General features: G+C 39.6%; 1 protein-coding gene across 3 annotated transcripts in view; it reads right to left on the bottom strand.

Moving 5' to 3' along the window:
- Positions 1 to 7,664: 7,664 nt before the first annotated feature.
- Positions 7,665 to 17,781, bottom strand: part of LOC131445912 (WD repeat-containing protein 7) — a 79,216-nt gene continuing 69,099 nt past the window's right edge. For all 3 annotated transcript variants that reach the window (XM_058616667.1, XM_058616670.1, XM_058616669.1), the window contains 2 exons: positions 13,532 to 13,636; positions 7,665 to 10,290 (listed from right to left, as the gene is read on the bottom strand). In XM_058616667.1, the coding sequence (XP_058472650.1) occupies positions 10,087 to 10,290; positions 13,532 to 13,636 (309 nt within the window). In that variant the 3' untranslated portion in view covers positions 7,665 to 10,086. The remainder of the gene's footprint in view (positions 10,291 to 13,531; positions 13,637 to 17,781) is intronic.

Genomic DNA, 17,781 nt, shown 5'->3' with positions numbered 1-17,781 from the left:
AGACAGTGAAGTGGTGAAGCATCTGCAGGAGAAATAAAAGAGTGAAGACAGTGAAGTGGTGAAACCTCTGCAGGGGAAATGAAAGAGTGAAGACAGTGAAGTGGTGAAACATCTGCAGGAGAAATGAAAGAGTGAAGACAGTGAAGTGGTGAAGCATCTGCAGGAGAAATAAAAGAGTGAAGACAGTGAAGTGGTGAAACCTCTGCAGGAGAAATGAAAGAGTGAAGACAGTGAAGTGGTGAAACATCTGCAGGAGAAATGAATGAGTGAAGACAGTGAAGTGGTGAAACATCTGCAGGAGAAATAAAAGAGTGAAGACAGTGAAGTGGTGAAGCATCTGCAGGAGAAATAAAAGAGTGAAGACAGTGAAGTGGTGAAGCATCTGCAGGGGAAATTAAAGAGTGAAGACAGTGAAGTGGTGAAGCATCTGCAGGAGAAATAAAAGAGTGAAGACAGTGAAGTGGTGAAACATCTGCAGGGGAAATGAAAGAGTGAAGACAGTGAAGTGGTGAAGCATCTGCAGGAGAAATAAAAGAGTGAAGACAGTGAAGTGGTGAAACATCTGCAGGGGAAATGAAAGAGTGAAGACAGTGAAGTGGTGAAGCATCTGCAGGAGAAATAAAAGAGTGAAGACAGTGAAGTGGTGAAACCTCTGCAGGGGAAATGAAAGAGTGAAGACAGTGAAGTGGTGAAGCATCTGCAGGAGAAATAAAAGAGTGAAGACAGTGAAGTGGTGAAACCTCTGCAGGGGAAATGAAAGAGTGAAGACAGTGAAGTGGTGAAGCATCTGCAGGAGAAATAAAAGAGTGAAGACAGTGAAGTGGTGAAACCTCTGCAGGAGAAATGAAAGAGTGAAGACAGTGAAGTGGTGAAACATCTGCAGGAGAAATGAAAGAGTGAAGACAGTGAAGTGGTGAAACATCTGCAGGATAAATGAAAGAGTGAAGACAGTGAAGTGGTGAAGCATCTGCAGGAGAAATGAAAGAGTGAAGACAGTGAAGTGGTGAAACATCTGCAGGATAAATGAAAGAGTGAAGACAGTGAAGTGGTGAAGCATCTGCAGGAGAAATGAAAGACTGAAGACAGTGAAGTGGTGAAACATCTGCAGGAGAAATGAAAGAGTGAAGACAGTGAAGTGGTGAAACATCTGCAGGATAAATGAAAGAGTGAAGACAGTGAAGTGGTGAAACATCTGCAGGAGAAATGAAAGAGTGAAGACAGTGAAGTGGTGAAGCATCTGCAGGAGAAATGAAAGAGTGAAGACAGTGAAGTGGTGAAACATCTGCAGGAGAAATGAAAGAGTGAAGACAGTGAAGTGGTGAAACATCTGCAGGATAAATGAAAGAGTGAAGACAGTGAAGTGGTGAAACATCTGCAGGAGAAATGAAAGAGTGAAGACAGTGAAGTGGTGAAACATCTGCAGGATAAATGAAAGAGTGAAGACAGTGAAGTGGTGAAGCATCTGCAGGAGAAATGAAAGAGTGAAGACAGTGAAGTGGTGAAGCCTCTGCAGGAGAAATGAAAGAGTGAAGACAGTGAAGTGGTGAAGCATCTGCAGGAGAAATGAAAGAGTGAAGACAGTGAAGTGGTGAAACATCTGCAGGATAAATGAAAGAGTGAAGACAGTGAAGTGGTGAAGCATCTGCAGGAGAAATGAAAGAGTGAAGACAGTGAAGTGGTGAAACATCTGCAGGATAAATGAAAGAGTGAAGACAGTGAAGTGGTGAAGCATCTGCAGGAGAAATGAAAGACTGAAGACAGTGAAGTGGTGAAACATCTGCAGGAGAAATGAAAGAGTGAAGACAGTGAAGTGGTGAAACATCTGCAGGAGAAATGAAAGAGTGAAGACAGTGAAGTGGTGAAACATCTGCAGGAGAAATGAAAGAGTGAAGACAGTGAAGTGGTGAAGCATCTGCAGGAGAAATGAAAGAGTGAAGACAGTGAAGTGGTGAAACATCTGCAGGAGAAATGAAAGAGTGAAGACAGTGAAGTGGTGAAACATCTGCAGGATAAATGAAAGAGTGAAGACAGTGAAGTGGTGAAACATCTGCAGGAGAAATGAAAGAGTGAAGACAGTGAAATGGTGAAACATCTGCAGGATAAATGAAAGAGTGAAGACAGTGAAGTGGTGAAGCATCTGCAGGAGAAATGAAAGAGTGAAGACAGTGAAGTGGTGAAGCCTCTGCAGGAGAAATGAAAGAGTGAAGACAGTGAAGTGGTGAAGCATCTGCAGGAGAAATGAAAGAGTGAAGACAGTGAAGTGGTGAAACATCTGCAGGAGAAATGAAAGAGTGAAGACAGTGAAGATGAACTGAAGAACGAGGTCAGTCGTCAGTGAGCTGCAGCTCGGGCTCGTCGTCAGGAGGTTTGAGAGAAAAACGCTCGATGTAGAAAAAGCCTTCGCTGCTCCTGATGAAAGGAATTAAAGACAAGCAGCAGCAGGGAGAGTGAACGAGTGAACGAGTGAACGAGTGAAAGTGAATTCACTGCATAATTAATTATCAGTCGATACGTAACATTAGAATGTTCAGAGCCTCGGGTGAAGATCATCTGTGGAGATTTTCATATCAAGGTTTTAGGAGGAAAGTGAAAGTCTCTGAGGAGTTAAGTTAAGTTAAGTTAAGGGGGTTTCATTCAATTTACTTTGCAAATAAAAGAATAGAATGGACGGCCGACCAGGGTTGCTGGTTCAAATCCAGACAGGTCAAGGGCCAGGGTTCCTACGGTGGCCTGGAAGTGCAAACTGTTTTACAAACTGTGAAACCAGGACTTAGAGGGAGTCTGGTTTGGTGGTGGACTCAGGATCAGGTCTCTGGTTTTTGCTGATGATCAGGTCAAGTTTCTGATCTTCAGCTCTCACTGAGTGGTTCACGACGGCCGAGTGTTCATGTGCTCATGTGTTCATGTCTTCATGTGCTCATGTGCTCATGTGCTCATGTGTTATGTCTCATGTCTCATGTCTCATGTCTCATGTCTCATGTCTTCATGTGCTCATGTCCTCATGTGTCATGTCCTCATGTGTCATGTCCTCATGTCTTCATGTGCTCATGTGCTCATGTGCTCATGTCTTCATGTGCTCATGTCTCTATGTGTTCATGTGCTCATGTGTCATGTTCTCGTGTTCATGTGGTCATGTCTCATGTGTTCATGTGTTCATGTGTTCATGTGTCATGTCCTCATGTCTCATGTGTTCATGCGTTCATGTGCTCATGTCTCTATGTGTTCATGTGTTAATGCATTCATGCGTTCATGTGCTCATGTCTCTATGTGTTCATGTGCTCATGTGTCATGTTCTCGTGTTCATGTGCTCATGTCTTTATGTGTTTATGTCCTCATGTCTTCATGTGCTCATGTGTCATGTTCTCGTGTTCATGTGCTCATGTCTTTATGTGTTTATGTCCTCATGTCTTCATGTGCTCATGTGTCATGTTCTCGTGTTCATGTGCTCATGTGTTCATGTGTTCATGTGTTCATGTCCTTATATGTTCATGTGTTCATGTGTTCACGTCTCTGATCTCTTGGCCTCGTTAATCTCAAACCTCTGCGTGTTAGTGAGCGTCAGTGAGTTAATCCAGCGCTGAGCTGCAGGAGGATTCTCGCTGAATAGAACATTGAAAATAAATTAATTTCTGGACGGCGTTGTGGATGTTCAGGGGGCGGAGCCTCAGGAGCCTCAGACTCCCGCGGTGGATGTGAGAAACGCGAGTGAATCTAAGCTCAGGTTCTTTTTTAAAATCCCACCTGAGGGAGAAGCGGACGATTCTCTGACTCCACGTCGATACTTTCTCTCTCCAGCTGAGCGTGCGCGCACACACACACACACACACACACACACACGTCTCCCCCAAAATCCTTAACTGAATTATTTGTTTAAGTAATTTTGTCACGTTTGGTTTTCCGTACATTTGCTTCTCCACTGAAACCTTTCAAAATAAAGGCATTAAAATGCAGTTTTTTGGAGCCAGTGTGATCCTATTTCTTCCTCCCCCCGCTGCTGAGTTCCCCCTGCCCTCCTCCCCCGTCTCCCCCCTCCTCTCAAAGTTGAACAGTCTTGTCAGAGCTAAACACACACATTGTCCTGGTTTTGATCTCCACTTCTCTCAGCATTAACATCGACTTTCCTTCCTCTTCTGTCTTTAAGCGTGGACACTGGACGACTTTGTCCCACGTTTAAGTATGCGCACATACTGTGTGAGGATTAAAGCCACGAGAGCAGCTTCAACGCTCTGATGTTGCTGCTGACAGGAAGCTCTGAGAGAGAGAGACAGAGACAGAGAGAGAGACAGGGAGAGAGACAGGGAAATAAAAGCCTGCGGATAAACGCACAACTTTAAACTGTTTGTAGAGGATAAAGATGAGAGTGAGCGTCAAGTTTAAACTATTTTAAGCGTAAGGGAGAACTAAGATGAGTGTTAGAGGCAAACTGGGGAGGAAATAGAGACAAAATATTACAAGAAAAAAGTCAGTTTTATAAGAAAAAAAATCAAAATTTTACAAGAAAAAAGTCATATTTTTAACGAGAAAAAAGTCATAATTTTTTATGAGAATAAAATCATAATTGTAACACAATAAAGTCATAATTTTCTGAGAAAAAAAGTACATTTTATAAGAAAAAGTCATAATTTAACAAGAATAAAATTGTAAATTTACGAGAAAAAGTTGTAATTTTACAAGAATAAAGTACCCATTTTACTTCATATCTCATTTAAATAACTTGATGTAACCATGGCAACTGTCGAGACCAGACCGACAATCATTTCAGAATTCGAGTATCCCTGCTTTAGTGTAAACAGAAGAATCTGCCCCCTGGTGGCGACGGATAATCCTGCATTAATAATCATTACTGGTCTCAGTAAAAAAAAGTAAACATTCTTACCTTCAGGTATGGATGAATGGATGAATGGATGGATGGATGAAGGAGTGAGAGTGAAGCCATGAAGATCCTGACATCACAGTTTAAAGAAAAACAAACCGAGCGTCCTCTTCCTGCTGACAGATGCAGATTCAAACGTTAAGTTTTCATAAAAAGAACATTTTTGAATTTCAGTCGCTTTCATGAAACAGTTTTTTCTCCTCAGACGAATAAAGATCTCATAGATCACACTCACATTCTGTGCTACACAGTTATTTATTCATTTACATCAAAACCACGCAACTCAAACGGAGGAAACAACACATTCAAATTAAACTTTTACACGTAGGAAGTTCGTTTTTTAAAATGAAATGATTTTTCATTAAAGCCTGAGGAGAAAACTACACCTGCTTTTAATCCCTGATGAAATGCTTTTTCATTTGGGTTTTTTTCCCCCTCAAACTTTCTCCCACTCCCACTGTGAGATCGTATCGATTAGAAACAAGCGCAGATCTTTTGATAATCTTTTTATCTTGTGGAGAGAAAAGGAAAAAAAAAAAAAAGCCCTCGCAGCTGAAACACAAGAACTTTTGGGAACATCAATAACAAATAAATAAACAAACAAACACGACGGCAAGAACTGCACAAAACTTTCACCAGAGAAACTTCACACACACACACTCACACACCTCAGATTCTGATTAATTTCACAGTAAAAGCAGCAAAGAAGAAGAAAATGGGAAAAGTTTGGTGATGGATGCAAACGAGTTCAGCTCAAAAAAACTGATAAATATGAAGAAAAACAGGGGGATTCGTGTCTTTTAGGGAGGAAAGAACGGACGGAGGAGAAGACAAATGAGAGAGAAAGATGTGAGAGGACAGCAGCTATTGATCAGAGCTGGCATTAAAGGGACAGTTCAGCTGTTTTTGAAGTGTGACTCGCAGAGTGCTGAGCAACCCTAAAAAATACAAGCAAAACAAAAAGTAAACTGTTCGTCATCGGAAGTCTACGATCGTCATAAGAACGCGTTCACGTCTCTTTCTCCCTGTTAAACACACTTTTCCAACAAAAAAACCTGGAGTTTTTAAACCACTCACTCTCCCACACCAAACCCCAGAGAGAAAATGTGCGTTTTTGGCCCACGCGGCCACCAGAGCTGCTGGTCCGCTGCTGCCCCGTGTGGTCACTTTGTGTCACTGAGGTGAATCCGAGAAAAGATTTCAAATCCCCGAAATCACAAAATAACACATTTGAACTCAGTGATGGAGGCAGCAGTGGATCAACAACTCCTGTGTCGCTGTGATGGTAAATAGTTGATTTTCTCTATGAGGTTTGGTGTGAAAGAGCGAGCACTTCGCCTCTTCTGGGCAAATGAAGACGTCTCACAGTGAAAATGAGGGTTTTTGTTAAAGGAGATAAAAATTATCTCTTAGCCTCAAGAACTCGATTGATGTTCAGACAAACCAAAAAAATCCCCAACTAACCCCCCCCCCCCCTTAATAATAGATGGACTCTTCCAAATCACCATGAGACGTTTGAACTTTTCTCATCAGAATCAACATCGATCTTTTTTTTCTTTTCATCTCTTTAACCTGTTTTTTTTTTTAATCGTGTGAACTGAACTTCTTCATGTTTCCAAAATTAAAGACATTAAAGGGAAAACTTTTATTATAATTATTATAATAATTATAACTCAGAGGTGAGCTGAGTTCACTCACTCATTCACTTTCAACTTCAGAGGGAAAATAATTCAAACTTTATCTAGCTTTAACTTTAACTAATCTCACTTAATCATTTTAAAATGTCCCGATGTCTTTAAGCAGAAGACACCGTGTACTTATGCTTAAGTGTATAGTTCATTTAACACAGTTTTCTTTTGTTTTAATCTAAAAAACACTTCTTTTTTTTACTGTTTTCCCTTTTTTCTTTTTTTAAATTCCAGGTCTGACAACTAAAAACAGGATTTTTTAAGTTTGCATCAGATAAAAACAGCATTTAAACGTCCTCTTCTGTTAACTCCAATGATATAAACTGAAAAAAAAGTCTCATCTGTGGGACCAAGAATGAGGGAGAGACACAGAGGGACAAGGACTCTTGTTCAGGGTTAATAAGAGACATCAAATAAGTAGATTATATATAAAATAGTATAAAATGATTTAAGAGTGTTAGGGCCAAACTGAAGAGAAAGAAATATTCCAAAAAAGTCAATTTCTTATGAATTCTACGAAAGTCGTAATTTTACTAAAAGTCGTAATTTTACAAAAAGTCGTAATTTTACGAAGTCTATAATTTTACGAGAAAATTGTCATTATTTTACAAGAAAAAAGTTGTAATTTTACAAAAAGTCATAATTTTACGTGAAAGTCATAATTTCACGAGAAAATTGAATTTATGAGAAAAAGCCATCATTTTAAGAAAGTCATGATTTTACGAAAGTTATAATTTTTTGAGGGAAAAGTCAAAGTTTTATGAGAAAAGTCATAATTTTACAAGAAAAGTCATAATTTTATGAGAGAAAAGTCATCATTTTATGAGGGAAACGTTATAATTTTACGAGAAAAGTCATAATTTTATGAGAAAAGTTATAATTTTAAAGAAAAAAGCTGTAATTCTAAAGAAAAAAGTCAGTTTTACGAGAAAAAAACATAATTCTACGATATATAATTTATTTCTGATATAAAAAATAAATACATTATTTATGTGACTTTATTTGACAATTTTATCCCGAACTTTCATCTTTAAGTATAAAATATTGTTTAGATTTTTCATTTAAGATGGAGAATAAACAACGACGTATGTTTGACACCCGACGTCTGTCTCATGTTTATCTTTATTGGACACAAACAACAACAACACTTTTCATGTTGTTTATGACACACAATAGATTTAATCTGCTGTTACACCAAGGGAAGCCTGTATACATGCAATACACACACACACACACACGCACTTAAATATCATTGCCACTCTGTTTCTCTATACAATAAATATTTAATCACATCAAAGTCTAAATTAATATGAAAAAGAAAGAAATGATCTGTTTAACATTAAGAGTCAATATTTCAGTTTTCCTGTTGTTTTTTCCTGTAGAAACACAGAATGAAATATATGAATAAATAAATGAGTGAATGATTAAACCTTTTTTTTTGTTAATTGTTCACCTAATTATGTTCATTCAGTCATTCATTCATGTTTTCATTCATTTATTTCTACATTTGAAGAAAGAAGAATTGGAAGAAAGAAGAGGAAGAAGAGGAAGAAGAGCAAGAAGAGCAAGAAAGAGGAAAAAGATAAAACCTAAAATTCTTCTTTTTTGTTTGATTAAAAGCAGAAAAGCTACAATATTTTCTCTGTTTCCTGGCTGAATAAACTCATCTTCCTCTTCCTCACTGCTTATTTACTCCTCCTCCTTCCTCTCTTCTCACCCTCTCCTCCTCTCATCTCCTGAGACTCGGCAAAAAACACATTTTCCCAAAACTGTGAAGAGCTGAAGAGAAATATGTCAAACTAAGACGACAACGTGTGAAAAGCTGTGAAAGAGGAGAGTTTACAGGTGAGGAGGAGGAGGAGGAGAGAGGAGAGTTTACAGGTGAGGAGGAGGAGGAGAGAGGAGAGGAGAGTTTACAGGTGAGGAGGAGGAGGAGGAGGAGAGAGGAGAGAGGAGAGTTTACAGGTGAGGAGGAGGAGGAGGAGAGAGGAGAGAGGAGAGTTTACAGGTGAGGAGGAGGAGGAGGAGAGAGGAGAGTTTACATGTGAGGAGGAGGAGGAGAGAGGAGAGGAGAGTTTACAGGTGAGGAGGAGGAGGAGGAGAGATTACATGTGAGGAGGAGGAGGAGAGAGGAGAGGAGAGTTTACAGGTGAGGAGGAGGAGGGAGGAGAGTTTACAGGCGAGGAGGAGGAGAAGAGAGGAGAGTTTACATGTGAGGAGGAGGAGGAGAGAGGAGAGGAGAGTTTACAGGTGAGGAGGAGGAGGAGGAGAGAGGAGAGTTTACATGTGAGGAGGAGGAGGAGAGAGGAGAGGAGAGTTTACAGGTGAGGAGGAGGAGGGAGGAGAGTTTACAGGCGAGGAGGAGGAGAAGAGAGGAGAGAGGAGAGTTTACATGTGAGGAGGAGGAGGAGGAGGGAGGGAGGGAGTAGAGGAGAGGAGGAGAATTTACAGGTGAGGAGGCGGGAGGAGAGTTTACAGGTGAGCAGGAGGAGGGAGGAGAGGAGAGGAGAGAAAGAAGAGTAAAATACTGATGTAAAGTAAGAAAAGTGAGTTTAAAAAAATATTTACTTTATAAACTTTATCACTGATCGTCTGAAATGAAACTTTTGAATAAAGTTAAAGGTTCAGAGACACGTGTTTCTTCACATGATGACATCACAGAGACAAAGTCACATGACCTCATGTCTCTGTCCACATAAAGACACATCGTCAAACATATGATCAAGTGTAATTTTTCTGGAAATGTTTGAGCCGTTTTTCTCGTCCTCTCCAAACAGAAAAATTATTCTGCGAAATTTCTGCCACGACAAAATAAATCCTGACTTCTGATCAATTTCAAAATAAACCTCGTCTCCTCGACAGAAAAAGCTGAGACAATTTACGATCTTTCCATAAGCCTGAATCTTTACACTCATTAAAGAACTTTGAGGTTTGAAATGATCCGATTCTTTTTATTTCACGTTAAAACTTTCACTTAAAAAAAGTATACGACCTGCGAAAAATTATTGAGGTGTGTAACGATCACGTCAAACTTTCAACGTACGCGAGTCGGCAAAACCCCACATGATGTAAACATCGTCACCCACTTACAGTTTATGCTAACCCAAAAAATCGTAAACCCTCGGACTGCAAACTCCGATGCTAACCAAACTTTATGAAAGAACAGAACGGTGGGTGTGTTTACACGAGCATGCGTGCACTTTTCTGGAGACATGATTACGATTGTCACGATGTTATCTTTAATTATTTTTGGTCAGGATAATCGCGAACATTGTAATCACGTCGTCCAACAGCCGAACTGGGACTCAAAATGGCCGCCACTATATAGGAGAAAACGGCAAATAAATAGGAATGACGACTAAAAAAACAAAGTTTAAAATGTAAACGAGCCTCTGATCGTACAAACATCGCAAAAAACCACTGTGAAACTACGAGACTGAAGAAGAAGGTGCAGGTGTGTCACACGCACGAGGGCGGGTTTGAGGGGCAAAGGGGCGGAGCTACAGAAGTAGGCGGGGATTCTTTTTAGACCATGAAGCGGTGCTCTTTGCCGTCGTGTGCCATCAGGATGACGTTACGGTTGGACGTCCAGATGAGGCGAGCGAGCTTCAGGTGGTTCTGGGAGCCCGGAGACGCCGGCTGCACCGGAGGAACCTGGTACGTCTTAATGCAGCGGAGCTGAGGAGCAGAGTTCAGCATCCCGATACTGCCGAGCAGACCGATGTTCATCTGAGGAGCAAAAACACACACACACACACACACACACGTGAGAGAAGCTCTCAAACCACAAGGTTTTCCACTCTATACTCCGTTTGATATGATTTTCCATGATGTCATAGCTCCTCCTTGTGGGCGGAGTCATCATAGCACGGCTGTGAAGAACATAGAATTCAAAAGAACTTGTGGGTACACAGGGCAGTTTATACATAACAAAGAGGAGTTAAAGATAAATATAAATATATAGTGCATAAAAGAGAGAAGCATAATATTAGAAGCTAATATAGATGTTATATATGCTAATATATATGCTAATGATAATAGATATCACAGATGCTAATGTAGATGCTATAGATGCTAGTTTAGATGCTAGTGTAGATGTTTTAGATGCTAATGTAGATGTTATAGATGTTTCCGATGCTAGTGTAGATGTTATAGATGTTTCCGATGCTAGTGTAGATGTTATAGATGTTATAGATATTACTGTAGATGATATAGATGCTAGTGTAGACGTTATAGATGTTATAGATATTACTGTAGATGATATAGATGCTAGTGTAGATGATATAGATATTACTGTAGATGATATAGATGCTAGTGTAGATGTTATAGATGCTAATGTAGATGTTGTAGATGTTTAAAATGCTATTGTAGATGTTTTAGATGCTAATGTAGATGTTATAGATGCTAGCGTAGATGTTATAGATGCTAGCGTAGATGTTATAGATGCTAGCGTAGATGTTATAGATGCTAGTGTAGATGTTTTAGATGTTATAAATGCTAGTGTAGATGTTATAGATGCTAGTGTAGATGTTTTAGATGTTATAGATGCTAGTGTAGATGTTATAGATGCTAGTGTAGATGTTTTAGATGTTATAGATGCTCGTGTAGATGTTTTAGATGTTATAAATGCTAGTGTAGATGTTATAGATGCTAGTGTAGATGTTTTAGATGTTATAGATGCTCGTGTAGATGTTTTAGATGTTATAAATGCTAGTGTAGATGTTTTAGATGTTATAGATGCTAGTGTAGATGTTATAGATGCTAGTGTAGATGTTTTAGATGTTATAGATGCTCGTGTAGATGTTTTAGATGTTATAAATGCTAGTGTAGATGTTATAGATGCTAGTGTAGATGTTTTAGATGTTATAGATGCTCGTGTAGATGTTTTAGATGTTATAAATGCTAGTGTAGATGTTATAGATGCTAGTGTAGATGTTTTAGATGTTATAGATGCTAGTGTAGATGTTATAGATGATAGCGTAGATGTTATAGATGCAACTGTAGATGTTAAAGATGCTCGTGTAGATGTTTTAGATTTTATAAATGCTAGTGTAGATGTTATAGATGTTAGTGTAGATGTTATAGATGAAACTGTAGATGTCATAGATGCTAGTGTAGCTGTTATATATGCTAGAGTACATGCTGTAGAAGCTTATGTAGATGTTATAGATGCTAGCGTAGATGTTATAGATGCTAGTGTAGATGTTATAGATGCTAGCGTAGATGTTATAGATGCTAGTGTAGATGTTATAGATGCTAGCGTAGATGTTATAGATGCTAGTGTAGATGTTTTAGATGTTATAAATACTAGTGTAGATGTTATAGATGAAACTGTAGATGTCATAGATGCAAGTGTAGCTGTTATATATGCTAGAGTACATGCTGTAGAAGCTTATGTAGATGGTATAGATGGTAGTGTCGATGTCATGGATGCTAGTGTAGCTGTTATACATGCTACAGTACATGCTGTAGAGGCTTATGTAGATGTTATAGATGCTAGTGTAGATGTTATAGATGCTAATGTAGATGTTGTAGATGTTTAAAATGCTATTGTAGATGTTTTAGATGCTAATGTTGATGTTATAGATGCTAGCGTAGATGTTATAGATGCTAGCGTAGATGTTATAGATGCTAGCGTAGATGTTATAGATGCTAGTGTAGATGTTTTAGATGTTATAAATGCTAGTGTAGATGTTATAGATGCTAGTGTAGATGTTTTAGATGTTATAGATGCTAGTGTAGATGTTATAGATGCTAGTGTAGATGTTTTAGATGTTATAGATGCTCGTGTAGATGTTTTAGATGTTATAAATGCTAGTGTAGATGTTATAGATGCTAGTGTAGATGTTTTAGATGTTATAGATGCTAGTGTAGATGTTTTAGATGTTATAGATGCTAGCGTAAATGTTATAGATGCAACTGTAGATGTTATAGATGCTAGCGTAAATGTTATAGATGCAACTGTAGATGTTATAGATGCTAGTGTAGCTGTTATATGCTGGAGTACATGCTGTGTAGAAGCATATGTAGATGTTATAGATGCTAGTGTAGCTGTTATAGATGCTATGGATGCTAGTGTAGCTGTTATAGATGCTATAGATGCTAGTGTAGCTGTTATATATGCTAGAGTACATGCTGTAGAAGCTTATGTAGATGTTCTATTTGGCATGTTTCCTCCAGCTCTACAGGAAGGTAACCGACAGATTGTTCCGCAGTTTACAAACTTCACTTTTCTGTGCCGTTTTCTTGCCGACGTGGTTTTTGTGTATTTTCACTCCTTTAAAAAAACAAAAACAACACTGACTCATGACGCTGGTTATGATACTTTATGATATTTGTTTCTCTCTCTCTGGAGATTCTTCAGTCTCTGTGACGACGACAGAGCCTGAAACTGGACACAGCATGTGTGTGTGTGTGTGTGTGTGTGAGTAGGAAAAACACAGCGAGTATCATCATTTCCTGAGACGACACTGCCCCTCCCTCACACACACACACACACCGACCGACAGAGCGTCTGCCAGCTCATTACCACAGCAGCCGTCCTGCCGGCGTGCTCACAGTGGTTTATGCTTACAGTAATGCCATTAGTGTGTGTGTGTGTTTCTATATGTGTGTCTGCAGACAGTCGTGTCAGAGGTCGTCAAGACCTTTCATTCAAAATAACAGTTCTGGGAAGAAGTCAGTCAGTCAGTCAGTCAGTCAGTCAGTCAGTCAGTGTCTCTGCACTCTGAACGTATGTATACGTACATATTTTTACTCACTACCACAAATAAATAATCAATTAAAATTCAAAAGTATGTAAGAAAGCACCAAAATAGAATAATATACTTCCTACATGGATTGATTTTTGTCAATTATCTGTAAAAACAAGTTTCAATACAATTTTTTATTTCTTCGCGTAATAATTTGTGTAAATAAATAAGAAGGTAAGATAACTTTCAAGGAGACGGATGAACTCGCTCATGTTTACCTGCCAGAAGGAGATGTGGCTGTCAGCGTTGCAGTACGTTGCTAGGTAACGGCCGTCGGGGGCGAACGACACGGCTGTGATCGGACCCTTGTGACCGTGGATGTTCTGCAGAGAGAGAGAGAGAGAGAGAGAGAGAGAGAGAGAGAGAGAGAGAGAGAGAGAGAGAGAGAGAGAGAGAGAGAGAGAGAGAGAATGAGAGGAGAATGTGTAACCACTTGAGTGAAAACAGGGGAAGATAAAAAAGTCTCAGACACGGAAAATCTAGCTAAAAATAAAACTGTGAAAACACACAGTTCTTCCTGTTGAAGGAAAAATAGATGCTCGCACTTTATAGTTTGGCTAACTTGAAGCACTTACTTACTTCTAGTGCTTTTTCGTATCCAAATGTAGGAATGCACATATTGTCAGTTGCTTTGAATAAAAGTGTCTGCTAAATGACATGTAATGAAAAAAGACAACAAAAACAAGTGATTTTACAAGTATTAGAACTAACTAATATTCCACATTCAACTAAAACCTTCTAAATATCTGTGTTGAACTTGATACATAATTATTAAGTTAATAAAGAAAAACCTCAGCTGTTGATGCGACAAAAACTGTTACTGATTTGTGTTTAAGTATTTGTTTAAAGACAAATAAATATAAAAATACGTATGAATCAATAAAAAGAGGGAGAGGGAGCATCTATATTTTTGTATGTATATACAAAAATATATATATAAATGTGTATATATTTTATATATTATAAATATAAATATATATAAAATGAATATATAATATACATAAATTATATAATATATAAATGTTTTATATATATTTATATATATATGTATATATAAACATACACACATTTTTGTTGACAGAAATATATAAAGTAGTATTGAAATAGTATTGAAATTCATTTTATAAAGTATGAAAAATCAGAGCAGGAAGAAAAACACACATTACTGTGTGATGTTTGTGCAGATCTGTGAGAAACAAAGACGTTCTCTTCAGTCAGGACAACTATTCATCTAAAATGCTCATTTTACACATATTCTGCTTTTAAGAAAGATTTATCGCAGCAGGCCGTGTTGTGATTGTGATTATTGTTCAGCTCTCGTTAGCTCTAATGAAATTCTCTGTGCTCAGCATCACCTTTAACTTTGCAGAGCGTGAGAGGTAGAAATGGAGAGAATAACGTGAATAGAAAGGACACTTTGCCCATTTTTCCAGAATAACTTTCAATATCTGGCAGTTATTTATAATTTACTCCATGTTAAATAATGCATTAACAATTTCAATGAAGAAAAAACACAAACAACCAGATTTTTCTAAGTATAAAACCTATTTAAAATCACATTTGTGTGAGTTTTTGTCTCAGTGAAACTTGTGTACAGGTGTTTTTCCCTCTCTGTGGTGACAAAGACGCTGATTCTCCGGCTTCTTCCTGCAACAGCGTGAGTGAAATTACCGTAAACAACCGCGCGCCGTCTCTGACGTGCAACTTCTCAGCTTTCAGAAAACATTAACTGAAGAAGAAAACTGTCGGAAAGTTTCCGATGGCATAATTACAGTACTTTAATTCTACAGAGTATTTGAAGGAGAACAGACGCTAAACTGTGAGTTCATCTCCAAACTTCAAACACGAGGATCAAATCCTCGTCCTGGTTGAACGGCAGCTCTGCTGTGATTGAGCTCGACAGTAAGTGTTTGCTTGTGAGCGGATAATTCCATCAGACACGAGGCCGGCTCCTGCTCTGACAGATGCTGCAGCTCCGCCTCCACAAACTCTGGGGACGAAATAAAGTGACGCGAGCGCCACGTGTAACGCAATCAAGTGTCCCACCAGATGCAGGGTGTGTGTGAGGCAATAAATGCCCTCTCTTAGAACCCCCCCCCGCACCTGGGTTTACAAACTCTCACCTCCAGATGAGATTAGGACGCGTCGCCTCTGGCGCTCACACACTGAAATAATAACACGTCTGCGGTGATTAAAGCAGGAAAAATGAAATAAAAATCGCATTTTTTTTCCCGCTGCTGGTGAGAAGACGATTAGATTCCAGCAGTGTTGGCTGAGAGCGTCCAACCTTCGCCTCCTAATGAATGCCTTCATTTTGCTTTCCTTCACCTCCGTCAGTCGCTCTCTCTCTCTCTCTTTCTCTCACAGGTTATTTTCTTCTTCTTCTTCTTCTTCTTTTTTTTAGCGAGATCCCAAATCACATTTTGCCGTCGCTGCTGCTCTTCAAGGTAAAACGATCACACAGCAACAAAGAGTGGAGACAGATGTTCATCAAGGTTTGAGACCAACGACCAACTCACGTCTTCTGAGGAGATCTGAGAGAAACAAACGCGTTTCAGCAGAAGACAAAAGTCCTGCATGGTGAATTGTCACTGACGTCGTCGAGGAGACTCCACCTTTAACCTCTGAACAAGACAAACGTGACGCAAAATCATTTGTTCCCTCAGCTTTTTAGGCCCGAAACGGCTCCTGGCACAAATTTGTGCGAGGAACCCATCGTAATCCTTCAGATTATTATTCTATCCGTGACTTTGTGGTCATTTTTGAGCTGGTTAACGTGCATAAAAAACTCTTGAAAACTTGCATGGAGGTCATGTTTGGCGAAACTGCGATATTGGCACAGTTCCTGGACCCGTGCATTGCTCAAAGACGCTATAGCGCCCCCCTAAGGTGAAAACTTAGGGGGTGCTAACAAAATTGAGTTCCACTGCATTTCCCAAAACTTGCTGGGAAGATGTTATAGACCAAGACGAACGAACAAGTCGGCCATAACCATGACCTCAACTCAGCAGGAAGTCACCCATGTGGGAATCTTGAATTCAATATGAATATTATTACTGTAATTTAACTATTAATTCAGAGCACGAGGAGGGAACAGTGACCGTATTTACAATATTTCAGAATATTAAAGATGCTTTCATAACTACAATGATGAGGTGTGTATTTGTGTCCTCTTTAGGACGTACTTTTTTCTTTTTTTCCCATTAAACACTGACCTTGTCAAGACCAGTCGTCCTCATGGAGACCAAAACCTGGTCCTAATGAGGCAGAACCTGATTTCTGAGGAACTGCTTAAATTTTAGGACTAAGAATTGAGTTGTTTAGGTCAAAGTTAGTGTTAGAGACTGAGTGGTTTTGGTTTAGATTAGTGATAAGGCTTTGTATAGACGAGTGTCCAAATGAATGGAAGTCAATGCAGAGTCCTGGGGAGTGTGTGTGTGTGTGTGTGTGTGTGTGTGTGTGTGTGTGTGTGTGTGTGTGTGTGTGTGTGTGTGTGTGTGTCATGGTGAACTGCCTACCAAATCAATCAGCCTATCAGAGAGCAGTGAAGCACACTGAAACCATTTACAGCACTCTGTACTTCAATACACCTGACGCCTGGGGACTCCAGGGTGTGGGTGTGTGTGTGTGTGTGTGTGTGTGTGTGTGTAAGGGTTCATCCCAGCTCCTCCCTTCCCCCCATGACTGACGGCACATAAGCCCCGCCCTCCACTTCAAAAACTGTTTTCTTTTTTGGCATTATTCACAGTCTGTGTGTGCGGTTATTGGACGACGTCGCTGCAGTCTTTAATAAATATCAGCATCATGTGACACAAGCATGAGCCAATCCTGGAGCAGATCCTGGCTGTGTGTGTGTGTGTGTGTGTGTGTGTGTGTGTGTGAAGACCCACACACATCATCAACAAACACGTTGACCTTGTGCTTCTGGTCACCATGAGTCACTGTGACCTCAGTGGCTTCTTGCAGGTGTTGTTAGTATTGTAGCAGGTCTAATGGCTGCTGTGACTGTGACTGTGACTGTGACTGTGACACACACGCACACACACGCACACACACGCACACAAACACACACAGACACAACAATGCTGATTTTCTGAATGGACTTTGGTGTGGGAGACTGAACGACGAGTCATTTCTCAGCATAAAAAAGCTGTTTAACATAAAAATACAGTGATGAACACATTGTTCAGATATTGGAGTGTTAATGTGATTAAATGTGTTTTTCCTCGTGTCCACACTGGCGGCCATGTTTTCACTGAGTAAGCTGGTTCTCAGCGCAGGGGTCAGTGACCCACTTAAACACACTTCATAAAAACTGAACTATCCCTTTAAGTGGAGGTGATTCTTCAGCAATGTGTCCGAGCTCTGCCTATTATGGGATGTGGAGAGGGAGGGTGAAGCTACATCTTCAGATACAGAGTGATGATGAAACAGATGCAGACGGGAGACAAAGATCACTCACATTGTT

This window comes from Solea solea, chromosome 19 (genome assembly GCF_958295425.1).
Source record: "Solea solea chromosome 19, fSolSol10.1, whole genome shotgun sequence".
Classification (NCBI taxonomy): domain Eukaryota; kingdom Metazoa; phylum Chordata; class Actinopteri; order Pleuronectiformes; family Soleidae; genus Solea; species Solea solea.
This window is presented reverse-complemented; position numbering and strand designations above follow the sequence as displayed.